General features: G+C 50.3%; 1 protein-coding gene and 1 long non-coding RNA gene across 3 annotated transcripts in view; one reads left to right on the forward strand and one right to left on the reverse strand.

Annotated features, from left to right (window-relative positions):
• LOC124485801 (unconventional myosin-X-like) overlaps positions 1–24,384 on the forward strand; it is a 73,214-nt gene extending 48,830 nt beyond the window's left edge. Inside the window, exons 20-42 of one of the 2 annotated variants that reach the window (XM_047047627.1) lie at positions 2,973–3,097; positions 3,240–3,354; positions 6,529–6,635; positions 9,810–10,256; positions 10,374–10,407; positions 10,712–11,530; positions 12,496–12,619; positions 14,094–14,337; positions 14,561–14,656; positions 14,878–14,971; positions 16,504–16,559; positions 16,731–16,873; positions 17,164–17,358; positions 17,610–17,767; positions 18,336–18,459; positions 18,688–18,985; positions 19,226–19,433; positions 20,086–20,222; positions 21,022–21,145; positions 21,346–21,810; positions 22,039–22,230; positions 22,623–22,761; positions 22,792–24,384. In XM_047047627.1, coding sequence (XP_046903583.1) covers positions 2,973–3,097; positions 3,240–3,354; positions 6,529–6,635; positions 9,810–10,256; positions 10,374–10,407; positions 10,712–11,530; positions 12,496–12,619; positions 14,094–14,337; positions 14,561–14,656; positions 14,878–14,971; positions 16,504–16,559; positions 16,731–16,873; positions 17,164–17,358; positions 17,610–17,767; positions 18,336–18,459; positions 18,688–18,985; positions 19,226–19,433; positions 20,086–20,222; positions 21,022–21,145; positions 21,346–21,810; positions 22,039–22,230; positions 22,623–22,727 — 4,410 coding nt within the window. In that variant the 3' untranslated portion in view covers positions 22,728–22,761; positions 22,792–24,384. Of the gene's footprint in view, positions 1–2,972; positions 3,098–3,239; positions 3,355–6,528; positions 6,636–9,809; positions 10,257–10,373; positions 10,408–10,711; positions 11,531–12,495; positions 12,620–14,093; positions 14,338–14,560; positions 14,657–14,877; positions 14,972–16,503; positions 16,560–16,730; positions 16,874–17,163; positions 17,359–17,609; positions 17,768–18,335; positions 18,460–18,687; positions 18,986–19,225; positions 19,434–20,085; positions 20,223–21,021; positions 21,146–21,345; positions 21,811–22,038; positions 22,231–22,622 lie in introns of both variants that reach the window. The other variant, XM_047047626.1, reaches the window with a different exon arrangement.
• LOC124485805 lies at positions 23,658–26,064 on the reverse strand. The gene is made up of 2 exons (XR_006958095.1): positions 25,568–26,064; positions 23,658–25,206 (listed from the first exon to the last, which is right to left on the reverse strand). It is a non-coding gene; the product is annotated as an uncharacterized LOC124485805 (long non-coding RNA).
• Between the last annotated feature and the right edge of the window lie 2 nt (positions 26,065–26,066).

Below are 26,066 nucleotides of genomic sequence, written 5' to 3' on the forward strand. Positions count from 1 at the left end.
AGACTTAACTTCGTTATAACTAACCTACAAGAGCAACAAGTCACTCAATAAGAGTCATTGTGATCCTGGGAAATTAGAAGGCTACATGTACTTTATCGCTCCTCCCTCCACTCTCTGTTCCCCTCCTCTCCTCCCAGATTCAAAGTTGTTCTCTGTGGTCGTACTTTAAATGTCATTTACTACTTTTTTCTGTTCAAGTTAAATCAGTGATATCAGTAGTCTGTTCTGGCTGTGTGTGCTCCATAACATACCTCATCTAGGGAAGGAAAAGCCGGGCTGGGTCAGGGAGAAGGCTGTCTTTGTGCCTCTCTTCAGCAGGGCTGTGGGCCAGCACATTCCTGCAGCCCAGAGCCCAACTCCAGGGGTCAGAGGTCACGGCTGTCTGCTAATTGCAGCCGCCTGGCCACTGACCTCCTGACCTTGTGGCACCAGGGGTTGGCAACCAGTCACCTTCCCCCCAGTGGAAGCAACCCAGGGTGGAGGGGCAGGGCCCAGGGTGGAAGGGTTGGGCCCAGGGTGGAAGAGCAGGGCCCAGGGTGGAAGGGCAGGGCCCAGGGTGGAAGGGCAGAGCCCAGGGTGGAAGGGCAGGTTCCAGGGTGGAAGGGCAGAGCCCAGGGTGGAAGGGTTGGGCCCAGGGTGGAAGAGCAGGGCCCAGGGTGGAAGGGCAGAGCCCAGGGTGGAAGGGTTGGGCCCAGGGTGGAAGGGTTGGGTTAGGGTGGAAGAGCAGGTCCCAGGGTGGAGGGGTTGGGCCCAGGGTGGAAGGGCAGGGCCCAGGGTGGAGGGGGGGCAGGTTCCAGGGTGGTCCTCATGTAGCTGTGGACCTCCAGTTATGACTCCCCTCCTCCCTGTGTCCCCAACACCATCCTGTTATGACTCCCCTCCTCCCTGTGTCCCCAACACCATCCAGTTATGACTCCCCTCCTCCCTGTGTCCCCAACACCATCCAGTTATGACTCCCCTCCTCCCCTCCTCTCCGTGTCCCCAACACCATCCTGTTATGACTCCCCCCCTCCCCTCCTCCCTGTGTGCCCAATACTACCCTGTCATTTCTCCCCCCCCTCCCCGTGTTCTCATCAACCCAGCTCCCTCCCCTCCTCCCCTCCTCCCCCCCTCCCCTACCCAGGGGGCCATGCGGCTGCACCTGGCCCCGGTCAGCCGAGATGCAGTGACTCAGATGACTCTGTGTTAATCCAGAGAATGACAGACGTGCTTGTTCTGCACTCAAACTGCCACACACACACACACACATGTTCGGAGGCACCAGGTCTGACACCAACATACACATGCAGACACTAACTGCACTCTTGAGCTCTTGTTTTGATGTTTGATGTTGTCATAGAGTCTGATCTCCGTATTTGGACAAACACAAAGCCGTTGTTTGTGTGTGAATGTGTGCATGTTTGTAGTCAAACTATCTACTGCATGCAAAGTCAACATGCAATATGCACCTTCTAAACCAGTGCTAAAGAGCAGAGTTGAAGTCATCTTTAGTGAGCCTGCTAGAGTGTGTGTGTGTGTGTGTGTGTGTGTGTGTGTGTGTGTGTGTGTGTGTGTGTGTGTCTGTGTGTGTGTGTGTGTGTGTGTGTGTGTGTGTGTGTGTGTGTGTGTGAATGTGTGCGGGAGTGTGTGTTTGAGGTAGAATTACTCAGTCATTAGACTGACACATGCCGGGAATGCTGTTGTATCTAGCAGAGCTTAACCACACTACATGTCCTCTGAGTGACAATGGCCTTGGTAGGGATCAGCCTTGTGATGGGGGGGTGAGAGAGGGGGGATTGGGTAAGGGGGTAAGGCTGGTGGGGAAGAGGCTGGGGACAGGGTAAAGTTGGAGGAGGGGGTGAGGCTGGGGAAGGGGGTGAGGTCTGTGGGTTGAGGTTGGAAGAGGGGGTGAGGTCCGTGGGGTAGAGGCTGGGCCTTCACATTATCCTCATCAGGGAGTTGTCTGTTAGTTCCACCCCAGCCTGTAGGATGTGAGGCGAGGTTCACCAATGTGCAACCTGATAACCCAAACAGCAGAGCTGTGTGACGCAGAGCAGAGAATAATGCTGCTGATTATCCCACAGTCAAACATCTCCCTGGTCAACACAGCCTCTCTGAACACAAGTACTGTTCTCTCTCCTCTGGACACCCCTCATGGCATAGCTTCTGACCAGTAAAACAAACGAGCCAGAGGAGGGAAGAGTGGGAGGGGAGTGTGGGAGGGGAGAGTGGGAGGGGAGAGTGGGAGAGGAGAGTGGGAGGGGAGAGTGGGAGGGGAGAGTGGAAGGGAAGAGTGGGAGGGGAGAGTGGGAGGGGAGAGTGGGAGGGGAGAGTGGGAGGGGAGAGTGGGAGGGGAGAGTGGGAGAGGAGAGTGGGAGGGGAGAGTGGGAGGGGAGAGTGGGAGGGAAGAGTGGGAGGGGAGAGTGGGAGGGGAGAGTGGGAGGGGAGAGTGGGAGGGAAGAGTGGGAGGGGAGAGTGGGAGGGGAGAGTGGGAGGGGAGAGTGGGAGGGGAGAGTGGCTAGTGATACCACAGTTCCATCTGCCTCTGCTCTGTCCCGTTGCTATGGAGATTCAGGCCTGGTTTTGGACAGCACAACAAGTGTGGGAGTCTGTGGGCTGAATGGGTGCTGGTGTTTGAACCTTGTTACCTGGTCCTGCTCAGAGTTATAAGTGTGCCAGAGGTCTGGGTGATGCAATGTGGGGTGGTACTAGAACACTGATAGCACACTAAGTACCATCATTCAAAACATTCTCTCTTCTGACGGGTTCCCTAACCCCCTCGATTTAAATGCAAGTCCTGCCAGCCATTTGCAGTCAGCCACAGGCAATGCTAGAATTGCGTTCCTTACAGGTTTTTTTCCAGTTCTATGCAAACTTCTGGGGGGAGATTGTTGATTGTCTTGGCCAGAAGCACGGGGGTTTAATACTGCTATGTAAGTTTAAGTCTGCCCATTCCTGGACAATCCTGACTGTGGTGGTGTTTTGTCCCTCAGAACGCCAACGTGTTTGACCCGGCGGTGGTGCTCAACCAGCTGAGGTATTCTGGAATGTTGGAGACAGTGAAGATCCGCAGGGCAGGCTTTCCGGTCCGCAGAACTTTCTCCGACTTCTACAGCAGGTGAGGCAAAGCCTCCGCAGCAACCCCAACCCTAACCCCAGCAAGCAGCATCAGAGACAAGGAGGAATCACATCTACCTGTAAATGATGTCAGTGTTGAGTATGTTTACATTCACTGAGATGACAGTGTGTTCCTTCCCCAGGTACAGGATGATCGTGCAGGGCAGTAGCACAGCAGATGATGTGAGGAGGAGCTGCACAGAGATGCTCTTTCAGCACGACCCGAGCAGGAGAGACTGGCAGCTTGGAAAGACAAAGGTACACACGCACGTACACACACACACACACACACAGAGACATACACACACACACGCACACAAATGTGCCCTGTTTGTACTACTCCTCCTAGTCTACCAGTCTGTACTACTCCTCCTAGTCTACCAGTCTGTACTACTCCTCCTAGTCTACCAGTCTGTACTACTCCTCCTAGTCTACCAGTCTGTACTACTCCTCCTAGTCTACCAGTCTGTACTAGGCCTCCTAATTGTCGCTGTGGGAGAAGCTTGCTAGGTAACAAACCCACTGTCATTGTTCCAGAAACTGGGGAAGAGACAGTCTCTCCCCTGTCTTTCAGTGAATGTTTAACTTTTAATATCTTCTTAAATCTGAGCACCAGTGTGCCATTTATGGAGACACAAGGACAAAGAGAGCAAAGATAAAAAGACAGAGAGAAAGACAGGGAGGGAGAGGGAGGGAGGGAGAAGGAGAGTGACAGAGAGAGATGGGTAGCATTTGAGGAGCAGGAAGAGACTATAAATACTTGGACCCATCCTGAGGTTTTTTTGTGTGGTTTCTTGGAAACTAATGAACTGCAGTCTATCATACCCTGTTCTGTGTAGGGTTGAACTCTTCTGTGATAGGTTGTCGTGTTTTGTGTATAGTTTGGTTAAATGACACACTGTCTGTTGGTATTCTATTGGCAGTTATAAATGACAAGCTAGGACACAGCAGACACAAGTCTTAAACAGCACCATACGACCAACCTTTTTGACACAGGACAATTTAACCATGGCCTCTTACTTACACACACAAACACACATATATAAAGCCACAATGTAAATAGCTGTATGGTTCTGTAGGTGTAGAGAGGCTGCATTGTTTAGCAGAATGGCTCCGTGTTGAACAGCCTCCACTTGTTTGCATAAAGTCACAACTCTGTATGAACCTAAGGACAGTAGATATCACCCCTTCACCTCGCCCCTTCATCTCACCCCTTCTAGTAAACCCCAGCATACCTCTTAACTCACCACTGAGAGAGGAGAGAGGAGAGAGGAGAGAGGAGAGAGGGGAGAGGGGAGAGGAGAGAGGAGAGAGGAGAGAGGAGAGAGGAGAGAGGGGAGAGGAGAGAGGGGAGAGGAGAGAGGAGAGAGGAGAGAGGAGAGAGGGGAGAGGAGAGAGGAGAGAGGAGAGAGGAGAGAGGAGAGAGGGGAGAGGAGAGAGGGGAGAGGAGAGAGGAGAGAGGGGAGAGGAGAGAGGGGAGAGGGGAGAGGAGAGAGGGGAGAAGGGGGCGTGTGTGCTAGGAACAGCAGGTGAATGTTCAGTAAATACATACTAACCCTAACAACACAGCTCTATTGACCACACAGCTCTATTGAGTAGCTTTCACATCCTTCATCCTCTAAACTGTGATGGTTTCACACTAATCCCAGACACTCATGTGGCCATGGTTATCCTTAACCTGCCATATCACCAGCCCTGCCATGTCACCAGCACTTCAGTCAATAGTCTTTTGATAGCAAACCCAGCCTTTTAGGTTAAAGTCTGTGTCTTTGTGTGTGTGTGTGTGTGTGTGTGTGTGTGAGATAGAGTGAGTGTGTATGTGTTGAGGGGGGCATTTCCTTAGTAGAAACAGCCTGTGTGTAATTATATCATCCCTAACCCTGTTGATTGTGTGACCAGGAAGTGCCTTCCCAGGAAGTGCGTCCCAGGATGGCGGGTCGGGGGGGTTACAGACTGGAGGGTTTGGGTTGGGGGGGTTACAGACTGGAGGGTTAGGGTTAGGGGTTTACAGACTGGACGGTTAGCGTTACGGTTAGGGGTCGGGGGGGTTTACAGACTGGAGGGTTAGGGGGGTTACAGACTGGGTTAGGGTTAGGGTTAGGGGTCGGGGGGTTCACAGACTGGAGGGGGAAACAGGCAGGAAGCTGGAGGAAACAGGCTGACAGGCAGAAAACAGACAAGCAGACAGACAGACAGACAGACAGACAGACAGACAGACAGGTAGACAGACAGACAGACAGACAGACAGACAGAGGGAGAGAGAGAGAGAGACAGGTAGACAGAGAGACAGACAGGACTGCAGCTGTTGGGCTGTGATTACTGGAACATCTGGTGAAACACAAATGGACACACACACACACAGCCACACACTCACACACATACACACACTCACAGCCACACGCACTCACATACACATACAGACACGACCAGCCACACACACACACACACATACATATGTACACACACAGCCACACACACACTAAGAAGGAACACTAAGAAGTTGAACCCTGTTTGAAACTAACAAACACATTAAAGTTAATATAGTTAATACTTTGAAAGTGTAGCAATGGAGGGAGGAAGGCAGGCAGTCAGGGAGGTAGGCTGGTAGTGAGGCAGGCAGGAGGTGGAGGCAGGAGGGGGAGGCAGGGAGAGAGAAATGGAAACAGTAAGGGAAAGAGGCAGTGAGAGAGGAAGGCAGGCAGTCAGGGAGGGGTTAACTTGCCGAACAAAACTCGGCAAGCAAGGAGGGGTGTGGCTTGCAGTCTGGATGCCATCCACTTCCCCCCTTCTCTCCCCCCCCCTCCCTCCCTCGCTCCCCAGCCTCCCTGTGTGTCTCTGCCTCTGCACGTCAGTGGAGCTGAGACCACAGCAGCAGCAACAGCAGCCACAGAGGAGCGGCTCAGTCAGGACATGACTCTGAACTGCAGCAGCAACACTCCTCGTCTCAGGCCAAGTCCTCTGCTCTGGAACCAGAAGACGAGCTAGCCAGCCAGGGAGACTCTGGGACATATCCAGTTCTGCAAACCGGAAGAGCAGCCATACAGTCAGAGAGAGCAGTGGTCCAGCCTGTTAGAGCAGTGGTCCAGCCTGTTAGAGCAGTGATCCAGCCTGTTAGAGCAGTGATCCAGCCTGTTAGAGCAGTGGTCCAGCCTGTTAGAGCAGTGGTCCAGCCTGTTAAAGCAGTGATCCAGCCTGTTAGAGCAGTGGTCCAGCCTGTTAGAGCAGTGGCCCAGCCTGTTAGAGCAGTGGTCAAGCCTGTTAGAGCAGTGGTCCAGCCTGTTAGAGCAGTGATCCAGCCTGTTAGAGCAGTGGTCCAGCTCTGCTCTGGGACCCTGAGCTGAAACTCTTATCGGAGCCCTTATCAAGAGTAACTACTGCTAACCCCACCTCCCCCCACTCCCCACCCCCCTGTGTGGTGGTGTGTGCTCCCAGGTGTTCTTGAAGGAAGCCCTGGAGCAGAGGCTGGAGAAGGAGCGGGAGAAGGAGAGGAGGAGGGCTGGCATGATCATCCAAGCCCACATACTCCGCTATGTGGCAAGGTGAGTGACAGCAACCTGTCTGTGTGTGTCTGTGGGAGAGGATGTGTTTGCATGTGAGTGTGCGTAAGTTACAGTATGTGTTATGTTTATGTGTCCGAGTGTATGCATGGGTGGCATTTGTGTCAGTGGGAGAGTATCTGTTTGTGTATGAGTATGTATGCTACAGTCGTGTTTTGTGTGTCTGTGGTAATGTTAATGTTGATTTATGATTTTTTTCTTTGGTAGTGTGTGTGTCAGTGTGCATACTTGCATGTATCTGTTTTGTGTATATACATACAGGTTTTGTTTGTGTGTATACATGAAGGTTGTGTGTGTATGTGTGTGTGCCCATATGTTCATGTGCCCATTCACTACTGTGTACGGTACATGCCTGAGTGTGAATATTGTTCCTTTTACAAACCCTCCACCTGAGGACTAACTGTGTCATTCAACTATATAGAACGTTCAGTCTCACCAGACATGGGCCTCGGGAGGACATTCATAGCCCTTCCCAAACAAATGTTTTGACAAAATATAAACATTTGGTTGGAGTGAACAGATTTCCATTTTCCAGTGGGTCTGCAGTGTGCCGACTGTGGCTAGGCCAGACAGGGCCATTCTAGTCTGTCAGAGCGAGAGCACTAATCACTGTGGAGCTCCAGGAATCTGCAGAGAACCACAGCCGAGAGAGACCTCAGGCACGTCAACGAGCCTCCCCGCCCCTCCTGTGGAGTCCAAGGTCACAATGTCTCTGTGTTTGTGTGTGTGGGGGGGGGGGGGGGGGGGAGAGGGAAGGAGAAAGAGAAAGAAAGAAAAACTGAGAAAAAAGGAAAGGGAGGGAAACATGGAGAGAGAGAGGGAGGGAGAGAGAGAGGTTAATAGAGAGAAAGAGAGGGAGAGAGAGATTGGGAGAAAGAGATTGAGACAGAGAAAGAGGAGAAGAGAAGTACAGCAACATTGTGTGTGGCCTAGGGGATTTGTGTGGGTGATGACTCCCAGTCTCAGAGCTAAACACAGCTGCTAACTTAGCTCACCACACACTGACCCAAGGCACAGCTAGTTAACCAGGCAGTTCCACCACAAGATCTGTCACACACTGACCCAAGGCACAGCTAGCTAACCAGGCAGTTCCACCACAAGATCTGTCACACACTGACCCAAGGCACAGCTAGCTAACCAGGCAGTTCCACCACAAGATCTGTCACACACTGGCCCTCTGCACGGGGAGTTCCAGTAGTGTCTGTTACAGTCTTGTTCTAGCAGCCTGCGACTATATACATAACCCTAAACTGGGACTATGGTCTATTACTGTAGCAATAGCATATCCTACAGGGAACAATATCATATTGATTGTACCTGAAACAGTAATAGTAATAAGGTGTTCTGAAGCTGTTTTGAGACATGGCTGTCTCAGTTCAGCTAGAGCAGCACTGGGTCACTCTGACCACGTCATGGTCCACCTGATTTCGCATACAGGCAGAAACTAAAGCTCTGTAAACCTGCTGTGAGGACATCGAAACAGTGGACCAGTGAGGTTATGGAGGATCTGTGGGCGTGCTTGGACTCTACTGACTGGGATATGTTCATGACTGCCTCCAATAGTCTGGATGAGCTCACAGAGGCTGTGACATCATACATCAGCTTCTGTGAGGACTGCTGTATACCAACACGCACCAGGGTGAGCTACAACAACTACAAACCCTGGTTTACAGCTAAACTTCAAAGGAAGGAGGAAGCATTCAGGAGTGGGGATAGAGACATTCAAGGAGTCGAAGAACAGGTTTAGCCAGGTGGTGGAGAGGCTAAACGACTGTACTCTGAGAGACTACAACACCAGTTCTCAGCTAACGACTCGGCTTCTGTCTGGAGAGGGCTCAGGCAGATCACCAACTCCAAGCCCAGAGCCCCCCACTCCATCCACGACTCTCGCCTGGCCAACGACCTGAACAAGTTTTACTGTTGATTTGAAAGATAATTGGACCGTCCTGACCCCACACCTCCCCACCCCAGAGACCCCCGGCATCCTACACCAGGATCCTGTTTGTGGACTTCAGCTCTGCTTTCAACACCACCATCCCCGCTCTGCTTCAGGACAAGTTCTCCCAGCTGAACGTGCCTAAATCCACCTGCAGGTGGATCACAGACTTCCTGTCTGACAGGAAGCAGTGCGTGAAGCTGGGAAAACACATCTATGACTCCTGAAGTTTGCGGATGACATCATCCTCATTAGGCTAATCTCTGGTGCACTATCCTTTCCCAGGACCTCAAGTGGGAACTGAACAACAGCTCCCTCACCAAGCAAGCTCAGCAGAGGATGTTCTCCCTGCGGCAGCTGATGAAATTCAACCTGCCAAAGACAGTGATGGTGCACTTGTACACATCCTCACCTCCTCCATCACCGTCTGGTACGCTGCTGCCACTGCCAAGGACAAAAGCAGACTGCAGCATATCATCCGCACTGCTGAGAAGGTGATTGGCTGCAATATGCCTTCCCTCGAGGACCTGTACACCTCTAGGACCCTGAGGCGAGCAAAGAAGATTGTGGCCGACTCCTCCCACCCTGGACACACACTGTTCCAGTCACTCCCCTCCGGCAGAAGTCTGCGGTCCATCATGACCAAAACCTCACGCCACAAGAACAGTTTCTTTCCATCCGCAGCTGGCCTCATCAACAAGGCTAAAGACTCCCAACTGTCACTAACATATTTATAGATGTCCATTTGTCACTTATTGCACATTGCACAAAATCAACAGTCATATTGCATTTCTTATCTTATTTAATATTGAATATTTTATAGTATTGTTTTGAATTATTTTGAGTGGTGTACATTTTCTACTTTTCATATTTAAGATTCTTATGTGTTTATCGTATGCACCTTCCTGCCACAGTAAATTCCTTGTTTGTGTAAACTTACATTACATTTACATGTATGCATTTAGCAGACACTTTTATCCAAAGCGACTTCCAAAAAGATAGCTTTACAAAAGTGCATAGTCACTGATCATAACAACGGTATAGCCCCAAACATTGCGGGTAACCAAAACATGAAGCATACATTGAGAAAATTCAATAACTCCCAAAGGGAAGAACCATAAGAGCATGTAGTTAAACTTACTTGGCGAAGAAAACGTATTCTGATTTGCTCCCATAGGAAACACTGTAATCTAGTTTTCCTCCTGTGTTCTCCTATACAGGAAACACTATCAGAGGGTCCTATCCAGCACTATCACCATCCAGAAGAACTACCGTGCCTTTTTCTGGAGACGAGGGTTCCTGCGCCTGCGTTCCACCGCCCTGATTCTGCAGACGCAACACCGAGGACAGCTGGCCCGTCGACGATACCGCCAGCTCCTGGAGGACAAGAGGAGGAGAGAGGAAGAGGAGAGGAAAAGAGAGGAGGAGGAGGAGAGGAGGAGAGTGGAGGAGGAGGAGAGGAAGCTGGAGGAGGAGAGGAGACAACAGGGGGAAGAGGAGAGGAGGAGAGAGGAGGTGGAGAGACTGAGGCAGATGGAGGAGAGGAGGAGAGAGGAGGTGGAGAGACTGAGGCAGATGGGTGAGGAGGAAGGAAAGAGGAAGCAGATAGAGTCCCTGCAACTTCAACAGGAAGAGGAGGACTTACAAAGGAGAGAGGTGGAGCACAGGTAAATAAACTGTCAGGTGTGCCCTCCAAGCTTAGAACCCCTGTGTTACTTTATTCTTCACGACTCAGGTCATTGTGAAACCTTATAACAATGCTCCTGCTTTGTTCCTCTACTTAGAAACTCTCTGTTGAAGAATTCTGCTTGTCAAAAGGTAATTTCATCTCGTACAATTTTATAGTTATTATTGTTGCCTGGTAAAATACTGTCCTTGACTCTGATCATGGAAACACTGTTACTTCTGATCCTAGATTTTTCGCTGTACTTTCTACATGCACTATTTGTATCTGAGTCTCTTTGAAGAAATGCAACTAAAAGCTAAATTAACTAAATGTACAAAGTTCTCAAAATCCCATGAATGAGATGGTGCGCATGACTAAGGTCTACACTGATTTCAACGTCTCTTTTCCTGTCTCCTTTCACCTTCTCTGCTTTCTGTGAACCCATTGTCCAATCAGAAGGCTATGCCTGCGCCTCCTGGCCCCGCCCACACCTCCCTGGAGGAGAGCCGTCAGATGGAGGAGATCCTGCGTCTGGAGCGAGAGATAGAGCGCCTGCAGCGCCAGCACGAGGACGGCGTCTCGTTGCAAGGGGACATCTCCAGGGAGGAGCGCCGGCAGCAGAGAGATGCGGAGATCTTCCGTCTGGAAAAGGAGGCGTCACGTGTGGCCACTGAGTTCCTGGAGCTCCTGGACTTTGGAGGCCTGGAGCCATCGCTGTCAAGCGAGGAGAATCTCCATGACGATCCATCCGACTCTGGCGCCCCTCTGGCCCGCGCTGAGGAGGAGGAGGAGGAGGACGAGGGCTTCCATGCTGAGGAGTGCATCCCCCTTCCGGAGCTCCCTCCCCGCACCATCAGCCCCCTGGACAAGGACGTCCTCCGCAGCCTCCCCCCTCCCCCCGCCCACTTTGCTGAGGGAGTGCTCCTCACGTCTTCCTCTCCATCCATCCTGGCACCCCCCACCCCATCAACGTATGCCCCCGCGCCTCCCCCGCCTCCCCCTCCACCTGCCTGCCCCCCCCCAGGCCTCACCAACGGGGACAGATATGCCTACTTCAAGGCCGGCAGGGCATCAGACTACAAGTCGGCCAATGAGGAGCCTTCGTTCAGCATCCTGCCGGACACGGAGTCAGACTACGACCAGGATGAGGAGGACCAGAGGAGCTCCACAGACGCAGCCAGCAACAACGACGGCCAGGCCACGGGCCAGGATGCGCTGAGGAAATCCTCCTGCACACAGAACAGCCTGGACTCCTTCAGGGGAAGCTCAGACTCGGTGAGGGATGCTCACACACACACACACACTTCTGCAAATGTTTACAAACACACACACATTGTTGTGCATATATTCACACACACACTTCTAACTAGATTCACGCTCACACAGAAGTACCTTTTTGCAAATATTCACAGACTCACACATCTTCCTACTAATGTTCAGACACACTGACACACACTTACATGTATTTTCTTGCACACACGCACATACGTGTTCATCCCACAACTTACTCAAGATGTGTTTTATGGCACACAGTACTCCATTCATCACACACACATGCTGGAACAGACTCATACCTTCCTCTTGGCTCCCTACATGGCACACTTTAAAGCATGAACCTGCTGTTAGGTTCAGTTAAATACTTTAGCTGTGATTTTCTTGCTTTGCTTTGCTTGTGTGTGTGTGTGTCTGTGTGTGTGAATATGTTCCTAGATACTGCCAGTCAGTGCCAGTAATCAGGAGAAGAAAAGAGGAGGCAGTGGATGGGCAAGGGAGGACCTGAAGTACAGGTTACGGTTAGGGTTAAAAGGGAGAAGGAAAGATGGAGGGAGGGAACCAGGGAGAGTCCGAGGGAAGAAAGGAGAGGGAGGGAGAGAGTTATATTGAAAGAGTGGAGAGAGGAAGGGAGTTAGGAAGGGAGGGGGGGATGGGAGGTCTAGAGAGAAAGAGAGGAAGAGAGAGAGATATGTAGAGAAAGAGAGAGAGAGGATGACATCTGTCAAGAGAGTTCTGTTGGGGAGGAGTTGTCTTCTAGTCTTGAATCAAATCATCGCTCCTCTCGAGTCAGATCTTTTCAGAACTTGTCCCTTCTTGCTGACTGCCCCCCCCCACTCCCAATCACATTCACATACACACACACTCACACACTTACTTGCACACACCAAACTCCCTCACCCTATCCTATATTGGCAGAGACCGCAGATTTCGGAGCCTTGCCTCTCTAACAAGTCTGTGTGTTTCAGTTCATTGACAGTGAGGAGGACATTGACGGCTATGTGGACACAGATGAGGAGGTGTCCAATGGGAGGGTCAGTCTGCTAAATGGAAGCTCCCCACCATACTTCCACAGCTACCTCTACATGAAAGGTACGCCACTTTCCCACTGACCCCTGACCCCAACTCAGACTATGACCCCTGAACCCAAGCCTGATCCTTAACCTCATCCCTAACTCTGATCGTGACCCTGAACAGCAGACACAGACCTGGACAGTGTTTGAGTGGTGTAGCGTGCTCAGCAATGCTAATCGCTGAAAGTGTGTGGGGGAGACAAAGGCTCTGAAAATAACAATGTGATGTATTATGCAGTTTGTAGCACAATGTACTACAGTGTTCCAGTATGGCTCTGGACATCATGATTTTCTTTAATCTAAGTGAAACATGATGTCAGAAAACTAACAGAAGCCCCTTCTGCTACTGCCCCCTTCTGCCCCTTCTGCTACTGCCCTGCCCCCTTCTGCCCCCTTCTGCCCCTTCTGCTACTGCCCTGCCCCCTTCTGCCCCCTTCTGCTACTGCCCTGCCCCCTTCTGCCCCCTTCTGCTACTACCCTGCCCCCTTCTGCCCCCTTCTGCTACTGCCCTGCCCCCTTCTGCCCCCTTCTGCTACTGCCCTGCCCCCTTCTGCCCCCTTCTGCTACTGCCCTGCCCCCTTCTGCCCCCTTCTGCTACTGCCCTGCCCCCTTCTGCCCCCTTCTGCTACTGCCCTGCCCCCTTCTGCTACTGCCCTGCCCCCTTCTGCCCCCTTCTGCTACTGCCCCCTTCTGCCCCCTTCTGCTACTGCCCTGCCCCCTTCTGCCCCCTTCTGCTACTGCCCTGCCCCCTTCTGCCCCCTTCTGCTACTGCCCTGCCCCCTTCTGCCCCCTTCTGCTACTGCCCCCTTCTGCCCCTTCTGCTACTACCCCTTCTGCCCCCTTCTGCTACTGCCCTGCCCCCTTCTGCCCCCTTCTGCTACTGCCCCCTTCTGCCCCTTCTGCTACTACCCCTTCTGCCCCCTTCTGCTACTACCCCTTCTGCCCCCTTCTGCTACTGCCCCCTTCTGCTACTGCCCTGCCCCCTTCTGCTACTGCCCTGCCCCCTTCTGCCCCCTTCTGCTACTGCCCCCTTCTGCCCCTTCTGCTACTACCCCTTCTGCCCCCTTCTGCTACTGCCCCCTTCTGCTACTGCCCTGCCCCCTTCTGCTACTACCCCTTCTGCCCCCTTCTGCTACTGCCCTGCCCCCTTCTGCCCCCTTCTGCTACTACCCCTTCTGCCCCTTCTGCTACTACCCCTTCTGCCCCCTTCTGCTACTGCCCTGCCCCCTTCTGCCCCTTCTGCTACTACCCCTTCTGCCCCCTTCTGCTACTGCCCTGCCCCCTTCTGCCCCCTTCTGCTACTACCCCTTCTGCCCCCTTCTGCTACTACCCCTTCTGCCCCCTTCTGCTACTGCCCCCTTCTGCTACTGCCCTGCCCCCTTCTGCTACTGCCCTGCCCCCTTCTGCCCCCTTCTGCTACTGCCCTGCCCCCTTCTGCCCCCTTCTGCTACTGCCCCCTTCTGCCCCCTTCTGCTACTACCCCCTCCTTCCAGGAGGTCTGATGCTCCCTTGGCGGAGACGCTGGTGTGTTCTGAAAGACGAGACATTCATGTGGTTCCGGGCCAAGCAGGACGCCCTCAAGTCTGGCTGGCTGTACAAGAAGGGTGGGGGGATGTCCACGCTGTCCCGACGCAACTGGAAACAGCGCTGGTTTGTCCTGCGGGAGTCTAAGCTCCTATACTTTGAGAATGACGGCGAGGAGAAACTGAAAGGAACCATCGACATCCGGGCTGCAAGGTGAGAACTGCTCAGTTACAATTTGGAAGCTGGCAGCTACATGTTTACTACTTCCTAGCCTTCCCATGTCTGGTAAGGTTTTATGCTGTATCCCAAAGGTGAAGCTTTACCTATGTACATGTTCACCACAAACTGAGGTATTCTGGGGACACCTGGACACCAGAAGATGTTGTCTGCTGTGAGTGTCTCAGCTGATGCTATGAGTCTGTGGGTCTTTTGACAGAGACATCGTGGACAACCACGAGAAGGAGAATGCTCTGAACATTGTGACAGAGGAGAGGACCTATCACATCTACGCAGAGACTCCTGAAGATGCCAGGTGAGGCACCCATCCTTGTCCTACTCACCCACATCACACCTTGTGTGTAATATGAGGTTGGACAGGTAGTTTCAGATAGTTGTTGTTTTCCAGTGGATGGTTTACTGAAAATATGACTCCCCCTAGTGGTGATGTAGTATGGGATTGCAGTGTGTAACTACATTCATCTTTGTTTGTCTATCTGTTTGTCTGCCTGTCTACCCGTCTCTCTCTCTCTGCAGTGGATGGTTCAACGTGCTGAGCAAGGTCCACAGTGCCAGTCCAGAGCAGCTGGTGGACATGCATCATGAGCAGGCAAACCCAAAGAACGCTGTGGTCAGTCCCACCACCTCCACCTCAGTCCCACCACCTCCACCTCAGTCCCACCACCTCCACCGCAGTTCCTCCACCTCAGTCCCACCACCTCCACCTCAGTCCCTCCACCTCAGTCCCTCCACGTCAGTACTCCACCTCAGTCCCACCACCTCCACCTCAGTCCCTCCATCTCCACCTCAGTTCCCCCACCTCCACCTCAGTTCCCCCACCTCCACCTCAGTCCCACCACCTCCACCTCAGTCCGTCCACCTCAGTCCGTCCACCTCAGTCCCTCCACCTCCACCTCAGTCCCTCCACCTCAGTCCCACCACCTCCACCTCAGTCCGTCCACCTCAGTCCCTCCACCTCAGTCCCTCCACCTCAGTCCCACCATCTCCACCTCAGTCCCACCACCTCCACCTCAGTCCCACCATCTCCACCTCAGTTCCTCCACCTCCACCTCAGTCCTTCCACCTCAGTACTCCACCTCAGTCCCACCACCTCCACCTCAGTCCCTCCATCTCCACCTCAGTTCCCCCACCTCCACCTCAGTTCCCCCACCTCCACCTCAGTCCCACCACCTCCATCTCAGTCCGTCCACCTCAGTCCCTCCACCTCCACTCAGTCCCTCCACCTCAGTCCCTCCACCTCCACCTTAGTCCCTCCACCTCAGTCCCACCACCTCCACCTCAGTCCGTCCACCTCAGTCCCTCCACCTCCACCTCAGTCCCTCCACCTCAGTCCCTCCATCTCCACCTCAGTCCCACCATCTCCACCTCAGTCCCACCACCTCCACCTCAGTCCCACCACCTCCACCTCAGTTCCTCCACCTCCACCTCAGTCCCTCCACCTCAGTACTCCACCTCAGTCCCTCCACCTCAGTCCCTCCACCTCCACCTCAGTACTCCACCTCAATCCCACCACCTCCGCCTCAGTCACTCCACTTCAGTACTCCACCTCAGTCCCTCCACCTCCACCTCAGTCCCTCCACCTCAGTCCCTCCACCTCAGTCCCTCCACCTCCACCTCAGTACTCCACCTCAATCCCACCACCTCCGCCTCAGTCACTCCACTTCAGTACTCCACCTCAGTCCCTCCACCTCCACCTCAGTCCCACCACCTCCACCTCAGTCCGTCCACCTCAGTCCCTCCACCTCCACTCAGTCCCTCCACCTCAGTCCCTCCACCTCCACCTCAGTCCCTCCACCTCAGTCCCTCCACCTCAGTCCCTCCATCTCCACCTCAGTCCCACCATCTCCACCTCAGTCCCACCACCTCCACCTCAGTCCCACCACCTCCACCTCAGTTCCTCCACCTCCGCCTCAGTCACTCCACCTCAGTACTCCACCTCAGTCCCTCCACCTCAGTCCCTCCACCTCCACCTCAGTACTCCACCTCAGTCCCTCCACCTCCGCCTCAGTCACTCCACTTCAGTACTCCACCTCAGTCCCTCCACCTCCACCTCAGTCCCACCCTGGAGCTCCAGCTTCTGAACCACACAGCAGATCAACGGTGTTGAGGACCAGGACTAACCAGTCCTGTGTTTCTTTGCAGGGAACTCTGGATGTTGGTTTGATTGACTCTGTCTGTGCGTCAGACAACCCTGACAGGTATGAAGTGATTCATCATATCCACGTGGGTGGACATCCATCTCATTGACTGTTTTTCCTGGAAGAACATGCTTCAGGAATACTCATCCAGTATAACATTTTTGTTTCAAAGCTGCGGCATCTCCTTTTCGAATACATGACATTGACCCCATGATACGGATGTTCCTCCAGGCCCAACTCTTTTGTGATCATCACAGCCAACCGGGTGATCCACTGCAACTCTGACACCCCGGAGGAGATGCACCACTGGATCGGCCTGCTGCAGAAGCCCAAGGGAGACTCCAGGATTGACGGCCAGGAGTTCCTGGTCAGAGGTCAGTACCATTCATGTTTTCATTTATGTAGGAGGGAGAGATTTTACTCAAATTGGCCCTCAAAAGTGTGAACAGTCAGCAGATGAAGGGGCCTGGGATGGGATGAGTGTGTGATGGTTGATGTAGGACTACTGCATGTACACACATCAAGGTTTGTAGGGTTTGGTGTGTATAAGCCTTCCATATGAGCCTTCCATATGAGCCTATATATGAGCATATAAACCATAAAATATCTTACTGTTGTGGTTGGTTTCGTGCTGCTCTCAATGTCTCCTCAATCCTTCAATCAGGCTGGCTGCACAAGGAGCTGAGGTCTGGAGCGAAGAGCAGCTCTGTCAAGCTGAAGAAGCGCTGGTTCGTTCTGACCAGCAACTCACTGGACTACTACAAGTCCTCAGAGCGGAGTTCCTCTAAGCTGGGGACGCTGGTCCTCAATAGCCTGTGTTCCGTAGTGCAGCCTGACGAGAAGGTCTTCAAGGACACCGGTGAGGATGACCACAGGCCACACAGAGGCAGCGCAAGTTTTGTTAATTATTCCGCCTGCTGCCCTTTAAAAAACCCTGCATCCCTCACCCCAGCAAGAATAGGTAGAAGATAACTGGACAGTACAAGTAGGATGGCATCAGTTGGCTAGCGTAGCACCACCTTACTCTAGGCACCACTATTTCTGTGTGTTAAGATTCCTGAGTTGCCATACCTTGTTAGTTATCTCTGAATGTCTGTGTTGACCGTCCAGGATACTGGAACATCATCGTACACGGACGCAAGCACTCATACCGCCTGTACACCAAGCTGCTGAACGAGGCCATGAGGTGGGGGTCTGCCACCCAGGGAGCCATCGACAGCAAGGTGCCCATCGAGACACCAACCCAGCAGCTCATCAGGGACATCAAGGTAGGCTAAACTTCATTTGATATGGTGAGTTGTGCTTTGTGAAAAGCCTCAAAAGAAAGTACCTTCAAATGACCACCACAACGCTAACTCAACCCAACATGTTTGAAATACAGTAGATCAACATAACTACACTGCTGTAACAGGTGTGTACTGGAATAAACCTGGTTTGTACATCTACTACATCCATAATATCATGTTAAGTAACATCCGTGTTTGTCTCATGTCACGTTAAGTGCCAGTAGCACCATGCTAACCCCGGCCCTCTCCTGTGTGCAGCTGGCCTGTACTGAGGCATGCCGTGGCCACGCTCACACACTGTAGTTAAGTGAGTGAAGCCAGAGTAAAGCTCACTGTATGTCGAGTGATTTTACAATTAAATTAGTTTGTGTGCTGTGCCGTGTGTCGCAAAGCGTGTTACAATTCAAATGATGCCTTCCAGCCCCTTTCAAAGACTGTGTTGTCTCTCTTGGAGTACTGTGTGGGACATGCTTACTGTACATGCAAAAATATGAAAATGCACAGCTAGACATTACAAGTCTATCTCTGATATGTTCATGTGTCTCTGTAGGAGAGCAGTCTTAATGTAGAGGCTGTGGAGCAGACCTACTGGAGGAACCCCATCCTAAGATATACCCAACATCCTTTGCACTCCCCTCTGCTACCTCTGCCTTATGGGGACGTCAGCATCCACTGTGAGTTCACTGTCACCACCCTGACTGCGGAGTCACACATTCAGTCAAATCATCATGAAATCATGCTGACTTTGGTTTAGGTCTTTAGTAGTGAATATCCTCTCACTCACTCACTCTGTCTATGTGTGTGTGTTTGTGTGTGTCTATGGCTGTGTCTGTTGGTTGGTCTCTCTCTCTCCTTTCTCTGTCTTTCCCCCTCCTATCTCTCTCTTTCTCTCTGTGTAACAGTGCAAAAGGAGAAGGGATATTCCAGCCTCCAGGATGAGGCGGTGAAGATCTTCAACTCTCTGCAGGAGATGGAGGCGGTGTCGGACCCTGTGCCAATCATCCAGGGCATCCTGCAGACCTGCCAGGATCTGCGGCCACTCAGGGACGAGGTTTACTGTCAGCTGATCAAACAGACCAATCATGTCCCCCAGCCCAACAATTCTGCCAATCGCGCCCACTGGCACCTCCTCACCTGTATGAGCTGCACCTTCCTGCCCAGCCGAGGCATCCTGCGCTATCTCAAGTTCCACCTCAAAAGGTACCCCACACTCTCTTTCCTCATGCTGTCTCTCTTCTTACTCTCTCTCTCTTCTAACACTCTCTCCACACTCTCTCTCTCTTCATACACACTCTCTCTCTCTTCATACACTCTCTCTTCCCACTCTCTCTCTCTTCATACACTCTCTCTCCCCACTCTCTCTCTCTCTTCATACACTCTCTCTCTCTCCTCACACACTCTCTCTTTCCTCTGTTAATCTTCTGAGCTCTGTTTCCACAGGATCAAGGAGCTTTACCCCTCCACTGAGATCGAGCAGTTTGCCTTGTTCATCGGAGAGTCCCTGAAGAGGACTAAGGCCAGGGAGTACGTTCCCTCCCAGGAGGAGATTGCCGCCCTACTGATCAGACAGGAGATGACCACCACTGTGTACTGCCACGGAGGAGGCTCCTGCAAGATCTCCATCAACTCCCACACTACTGCTGGGGAGGTAGGCTGGGTCAACTCCCACACTACCATCCAAAGCGACATAAAATAGTGCATATTGAAAGTACAGAAGAAAATCAGGGGTTTGTGTGTGTGTGCGTGCTTGTGTCTGTGTGTATGTCTATCTATGTGTGTGTGTGTCTGTGTGTGTGTGCGTGTGTGTATGTCTGTCTGTGTATGTGTATGTGTGTGTGTGTGTGTAGGCTCTAGACGCAATTGTTCCGGGAGTACAACGGTACTTAGGAATGATTTGCTGGACCTGATGTTAGTTTCCTCCAGGATCACAAATGACTCTTATTGAGAGACTTGCTCTTGTTGGTTAGTTGTAACTGATTAAAAATTATTGTACTTGCTGCGAAATATATTATAGTTGCTTGCTTTTTCAACAGGTACACTCTTGTGAACACTTTTGAGGTTCATGTTGTTTAATTGTAACTTGTTTAACTACATGCTCTTGTGATTCTGGCCTTTGGCACTTATTTGGTTTTCACAATGTATGCTTCATGTTTTGGCTGCTTGCAATGTTTGGGGCTATCTTGTTGTTATGATAAGTGACCTATGCACCTTTGTAAAGCTCTCTCTTGGAAGTCGCTTTGGATAGAAGTTTCTACTAAATGAACACATGTAAATTAATGTCTGTGTGTGTGTTTCTTCAGGTGGTGGAGAAGCTGATCCGAGGTCTGGCCATGGAGGACAGCAGGAATATGTTTGCTCTGTTTGAACACAACAACACGCTTGACCGCGCTGTGGAGAGCCGTGTCATTGTGGCTGATGTTCTCGCTAAGTTTGAGAGGTCAGAGCTGATGCAACACTTCCCTTCTGAGCTGACCACCACTGCTGTTCTGAGCTGACTACCACTGCTGTTTCAATGATATTGCAAAATGTATCGCTTTGAAACTGAATGCCTATGAAGTTAACCTGGAGCTATTGTCATGTAGTCTCACATGGGTATTGTGGTCAGTGGTCCTCCCCCAGAGGTCTGCATTGAGAGAGACAGGGAGAGAGAGAGACAGGGAGAGAGGGGGACAGGTAGAGAGAGAGGGACAGGGAAAGAGAGAGACAGGGAGAGAGAGACAGGTAGAGAGAAAGGTAGAGAGAGAAAGACAGGGAGAGAGAGAGACAGGGAGAGAGAGAGAGAGATAGAGAGAGAGAGACAGGGAAAGACAGGCAGAGAGAGATACAGGGAGAGTGAGAGACAGAGAGAGTGACAGGGAGAGAGAGTTACAAGGAGAGAGACGGAGCGAGAGAAACTGAGAGAGAGAGAGAAGGAGAGAATGACAGGGAAAGAGTGACAGGGAGAGAGAGACAGGGAAAGAGAGAGACAGGTAGAGAGAGAGAGAGACAGGGAGAGAGAGAGAGAGAGAGACAGGGAAAGAGAGAGACAGGTAGAGAGAGAGAGAGACAGGGAGAGAGAGAGAGAAAGACAGGGAGAGAGAGACAGGGAGAAAGAGAGACAGGGAGAGAGAGAGAGTGACAGGGAGAGAGTGACAGGGAGAGAGAGACAGGGAGAGAGACGGAGAGAGAGAACGAGATAAGAGAGAAAGAAGACTTCTGGGAAGTGAGATGAACTATAATCTGTGATCTGTCTCCAGGCTTTCAGGCAGTGAGGAGGTGGAGGAGGAGGGCCAGTGGAGACTCTACTTTAAACTCTATTGCTTCCTGGATGTGGAGAGCATGCCCAAGGAAGGAGTGGAGTTTGCTTTTATGTTTGAACAGGTAGGTACGTTCAGATGGAGATGATTTAGTATAAAGAGCCACTCTGGTAGTGATGTGGTTATAGATGTGCATCATGGGAGATTTTTAGTCCCACAACACAAACACACACAGTCTCAAAACAGATGACACCCACACTGACAGACATGTTTAGCATCAGTTAGAGTTAGTGCCCTCCACTGAGCCTCCCTCGGTCCCTGCAGGCACATGAGAGCCTGACCAGCGGACACTTCCCAGCGCCCGAGGACACCCTCCAGCACCTGGCCGCGCTGCGCTTGCAGTTCCTCCATGGGGACAAGACCCGGCTCAGCTGGCCGCTGGACGCCATCTACCCTGTGGGCCGCCTGCGCACCCGCATCCTTCACTTCACCAAGGTGGGCGGGGCCGGTGGGGCGGGGCAGACGGGACACACTCTGGAGCGACGGAGAACCAGCTTCCTGGACGGGACGCTGAGGCGGGGCCTGAAGACAGGCTCCATGAAGAAGCAGAGGATGGAGGAAGATCTGATGCTGGAGATGTGGGTGAAGGAGGAGACGTCAGCCACCAGGACCAGCATCCTGGAGAAGTGGTCCAGGCTGACTGGGCTGGACCAACACCAGGCTATGCTCAAATACATGACCATCATCAAGGAGTGGCATGGATACGGATCCACGCTCTTCGACGTGGAGGTAAAGGGGGCCTTATACATCCTGACCATTCAGATGATAGGATACTTTCATTTTCATATTTATGTATTAAATTTTGATTATATTATTACCTTTTGTTTGCTGAATCAAGTTATTCCCAGGTAGGCTAACGATAGGTTACCGATACTGTTTGGTGTCAGTCAGGTGTCTGACCAGGTGTGCACGTGTGAATGTGTGTGTGTGTCCTTGCATGTGTGTGTGTGTGTGCAGTGTAAAGAGGGAGGTTTTCCGCATGACCTGTGGCTGAGTGTGAGTGCTGAGAATGTGTCTGTCTATAAGAGAGGAGAGTCTCGTCCACTGGAAACCTTCCCCTATGAACACATCATCTTCTTCGGCGCTCCACAACCCAACACCTATAAGATCACCGTGGACGAGAGAGAGATGTTCTTTGAAACCAGACAGGTACGTTTTCTTTTTAATCAAAGGATTAGGATTATTTATGTTGAAATTAAGATTAAAAAACAAAAAGGATTTAGGTTAGACCGCTATGAAGACAAGGAGTAAGAACTCCTTTACTTGAAACCCCACACTTACTGTCAGAGGTCAGGCTTACAATGACATCATAAGCCCCACACTCACTGTCAGAGGTCAGGCTTACAATGACATCATAAGCCCCACACTTACTGTCAGAGGTCAGGCTTACAATGACATCATAAGCAACTCATAAATGTTTTGTAGCATTTCAGAGTTTTGTCAAATGAGGCTTTTATTGCCTGTCAGAGTTCAAACTGTTATATAACTCATATCAGCTTGTTTTCCTAACTGGTGACTGTGAACATTTTGCATCATGACAGGTGGGAGAGATCACCAAAATCATGAAGGCCTACATCAACATGATAGTGAAAAAACGCAGCAGTTTCAGATCTATGTCCAGCTACGGAACCAACTGGATCAGATGAGAGACGCCACCAGGATGCGCTCCTCCAGAGACAGGCCCACCAGGATGCGCTCCTCCAGAGACAGGCCCACCAGGATGCGTTCCTCCAGAGACAGGCCCACCAGGATGCGCTCCTCCAGAGACAGGCCTTGAGACAAGACAACCACTGCCCAGGAGGGACGGCAAATTCCCACTAGAGAGAATATCTCCACCACAGACTTGTTCTGATAGAGAGGAAGTGTTGGTACTCCTCAGTGCATATGCAAACCTGATATTGTAGTATTGGCTACTGTCTTCACCTCGTCAGTATGATGCTTCACTTTAGCTGAACATCTTCTGTTATGTACACCACCTTGATAAAGGCTGCGATATTACGTTAGCAAATATCACTCCTACATTTCAGTTCTACATTTTCACATCTGTATTAGATTATGATACAAGTTGAACTGACTGGAAGATCCTCCCCTCATAAGACTCTGTTTATGATTTCACAGTGGCATAATAAGACTCTGTTTATGATTTCACAGTGGCATAATAAGGCTCTGTTTATGATTTCACAGTGGCATAATAAGGCTGTTTATGGTTTCAGAGTGGCATAATAAGGCTCTGTTGACCAAAGTGTTGCTGAACCACACAGGTAAACCTTACATGTTCTTTGTGTAGATTCAGCCACTGATCATAAGTACAGGATATCCTGCTTGGAGAGTCCCTCAGGTTTCAACGGGCAGCACAACTGTCGTCATCACACTTGGGGATGGTAACCTTCCTCAACGCTATTGCCTTAATTAGTATTATAGCTTCCCACGGCTATTTAGGACAGTCAGCAATAGTCTTAGTCCTGGCATTGCATTTCACTTCTGGAGGACTGAAAGGTGTTTGATTATGACATCCTCGGTGCAAAGGGATACAAGTAAAATGTGCCTAAAAAAATCTGTCTTTATTGAAGTTTTAGTTTTTACAGTTTAGTTGAACAAACCAATAGATTCCCAGAACCTCATATGACTGTTTCCACAACGTAGCAACGTTCACTAAAGGCACTGGCTTCAAATTATGATTTTCTTTGCATAAAAAAAGTATAGAACTAGTCCTCTGTATCTAACTTTGATTTGAAATCTGTTATCTCAAGTGAAATGTTTTATTACATTTACATTTTGTGACAAACTGTATAAAGAAAACAAGCACATATTGCTTTGTACATCCGTTACTGAAGGAAGATATTATTATTTGTGTCAAATGATGGAGTGTGTCTTAGTTTGGGGGAGGGCAGGGTATTTATTAAATGTCATGCTGATGATGGGAGAGAGAAAGAAAACACATCAAAAGTCAATACAGAGAGTATAGTAGGCTATAACAAATCTATCAAAAACTGCACGTATAAACATAACAATACCCCCAAATTAACTGAAACCTGGTTATCAGGTTTTCATTCTTCATTTAACTGCGGATCCGATCTATGGCATGAATCTTTACCTCACACTCAGCATCACTGACCCACCTGGCTCTCCTCTGTCATTGACTAATCTGGTCTGCTGCCGGCAGCTATACCAGAGCTCATAGCTTCCCATTTATAATGACTGAACAAATATCATTTCTGCTTGTTTGGAGTAAAACGAATCACAAAATGATGTTTTATAACTGGATTTAAAAATGCTTTAATAAATTATTGTATTTCATAAGGAGTTTGTTGTCTGTGTTATCTAGACTTACTTATAACCCAGCCATATACAATACTTTATATATAATATTAAATATACTTTTTATGCATCATTTACAAGTCTTGGAGAAATGAATTTCTTCAAAATGTATGTAGGTAGGCCCAGGGCCGTAGCACCAAATTCTGGGCCCCTATACAAGAAGTCCGGAAGGGCCCCCCCCCCCAGGGCCATACCCAAACATATCACTGAGTCGCAGAAAATGCCCACTGACGGGTCTTCTTGTTGGCAAAATCCCTGATAAGGTCCTTAAAGTCCAATGCTCTTGCCAATTGGCTTTCAATCGAGAGAAGAGCAAGACTGTTCAGTCTGTCCTGGGACATGGTGGACCTCAGGTAGTTTTTGACTAGCTTCATTTTGCTGAAAGCCCGTTCTCCGCCAGCAACACTTACGGGTAGGGTGCAGAAAATCCTCAATGCTATACAGATTTTTCCAAAAATGCTCTGTAGTTGGAGATTATAAATGGCATTAAGGAGCTGAAGAGGTGACAGGTCTTGAGGAAATGTTGCCTGATGTATTTTTTTCAGGTGCAAAACTTCCTCCTCGAATCCAGCTGTGAGATCCTTTGGATATGCTCTTGTAAGAGTCTGGCATGACACTTTTGTTTGTTCTTCTGACATATCAGCAAACTTCAGAATCGGTCCAAAAGTTGCTACAAGGTTGCTACAGTCATTCAAGTCAAACTAGTTTATTTCTGCTTTCATGTTGAACTAAGCTCACCTTGTCTCAAGTCTGCATCAGAGGAGGATGAGGGGGTTGTTGCTGCTGGTCCACTTTCTGTGACAGTTTCTGTAATTTGTTTCACAAATTAAGTTTTACTAGCAGGCAGCTAGGATGATATAGCCATTGTGTCATGTCATGACTTATGGGGCTAACTATAGCCTATATGCCATAGGTTATTATTTATCATGTAGTAGCCTAATAACGGCTTAGTATTAATTTGATATTAGCTTGCTTCAAATCAGTAGCCTGCTATTGCAATATTAGCCTACCGTACACTTTATTTATCCATTAACATACTAACCAAGGGAGGCCTCATTTAATTGAAAGTGTAGCCTATTGTCTGCTTGCTAACTTGTCTCTGTTCATTTTAAAAACGATACTTTAAGAATGGGGTTTCACCTTGTGTGGTTAAACGTTTTGTGCTCACCTTTCTTTGTAAAGAAGTTAGTCAGAACCTGACTTCCTTCTTTTTGTTTTTTCTCCCTCTCTTTCTTTTCCTTTCGCTTCTGAGAGCCAGACTTTAACTTCTGTAGTTGTGACATGTTGCCGCATCTCCATCCAGATAAAAGTCTTTTGCGGCGCACGTAGCCTTCCCAACTGAATGCCTTACCGTAAGGCATTCAGTTGGGAAGGCTACGTTGGGGGCGGAATACCCAATCGAGCTGTGAAATCAGTTGTGTGGACTGAACCATTATGCGATTTTTGCAAGGGGTGTTTAGAATTTTGGAATACAATAATGTACTAAATTAATACGCAAAGCTTGCATTTAGATCGATATTCATCGTGACATGTAGTTATGTAATTAAACCATTTGAACAAAAAACAAAAAATAGGCTACTTAAAACCAAAATCTAAACTTCCCATGGGCCCCTCTCTGCCTTGGGCCCCCCCACAACTGTAGCACTTGTCTACCTAGTCCGTCGGCC

The sequence above is a fragment of the Hypomesus transpacificus genome, chromosome 23, assembly GCF_021917145.1.
Source record: "Hypomesus transpacificus isolate Combined female chromosome 23, fHypTra1, whole genome shotgun sequence".
In the NCBI taxonomy this organism is placed as follows: domain Eukaryota; kingdom Metazoa; phylum Chordata; class Actinopteri; order Osmeriformes; family Osmeridae; genus Hypomesus; species Hypomesus transpacificus.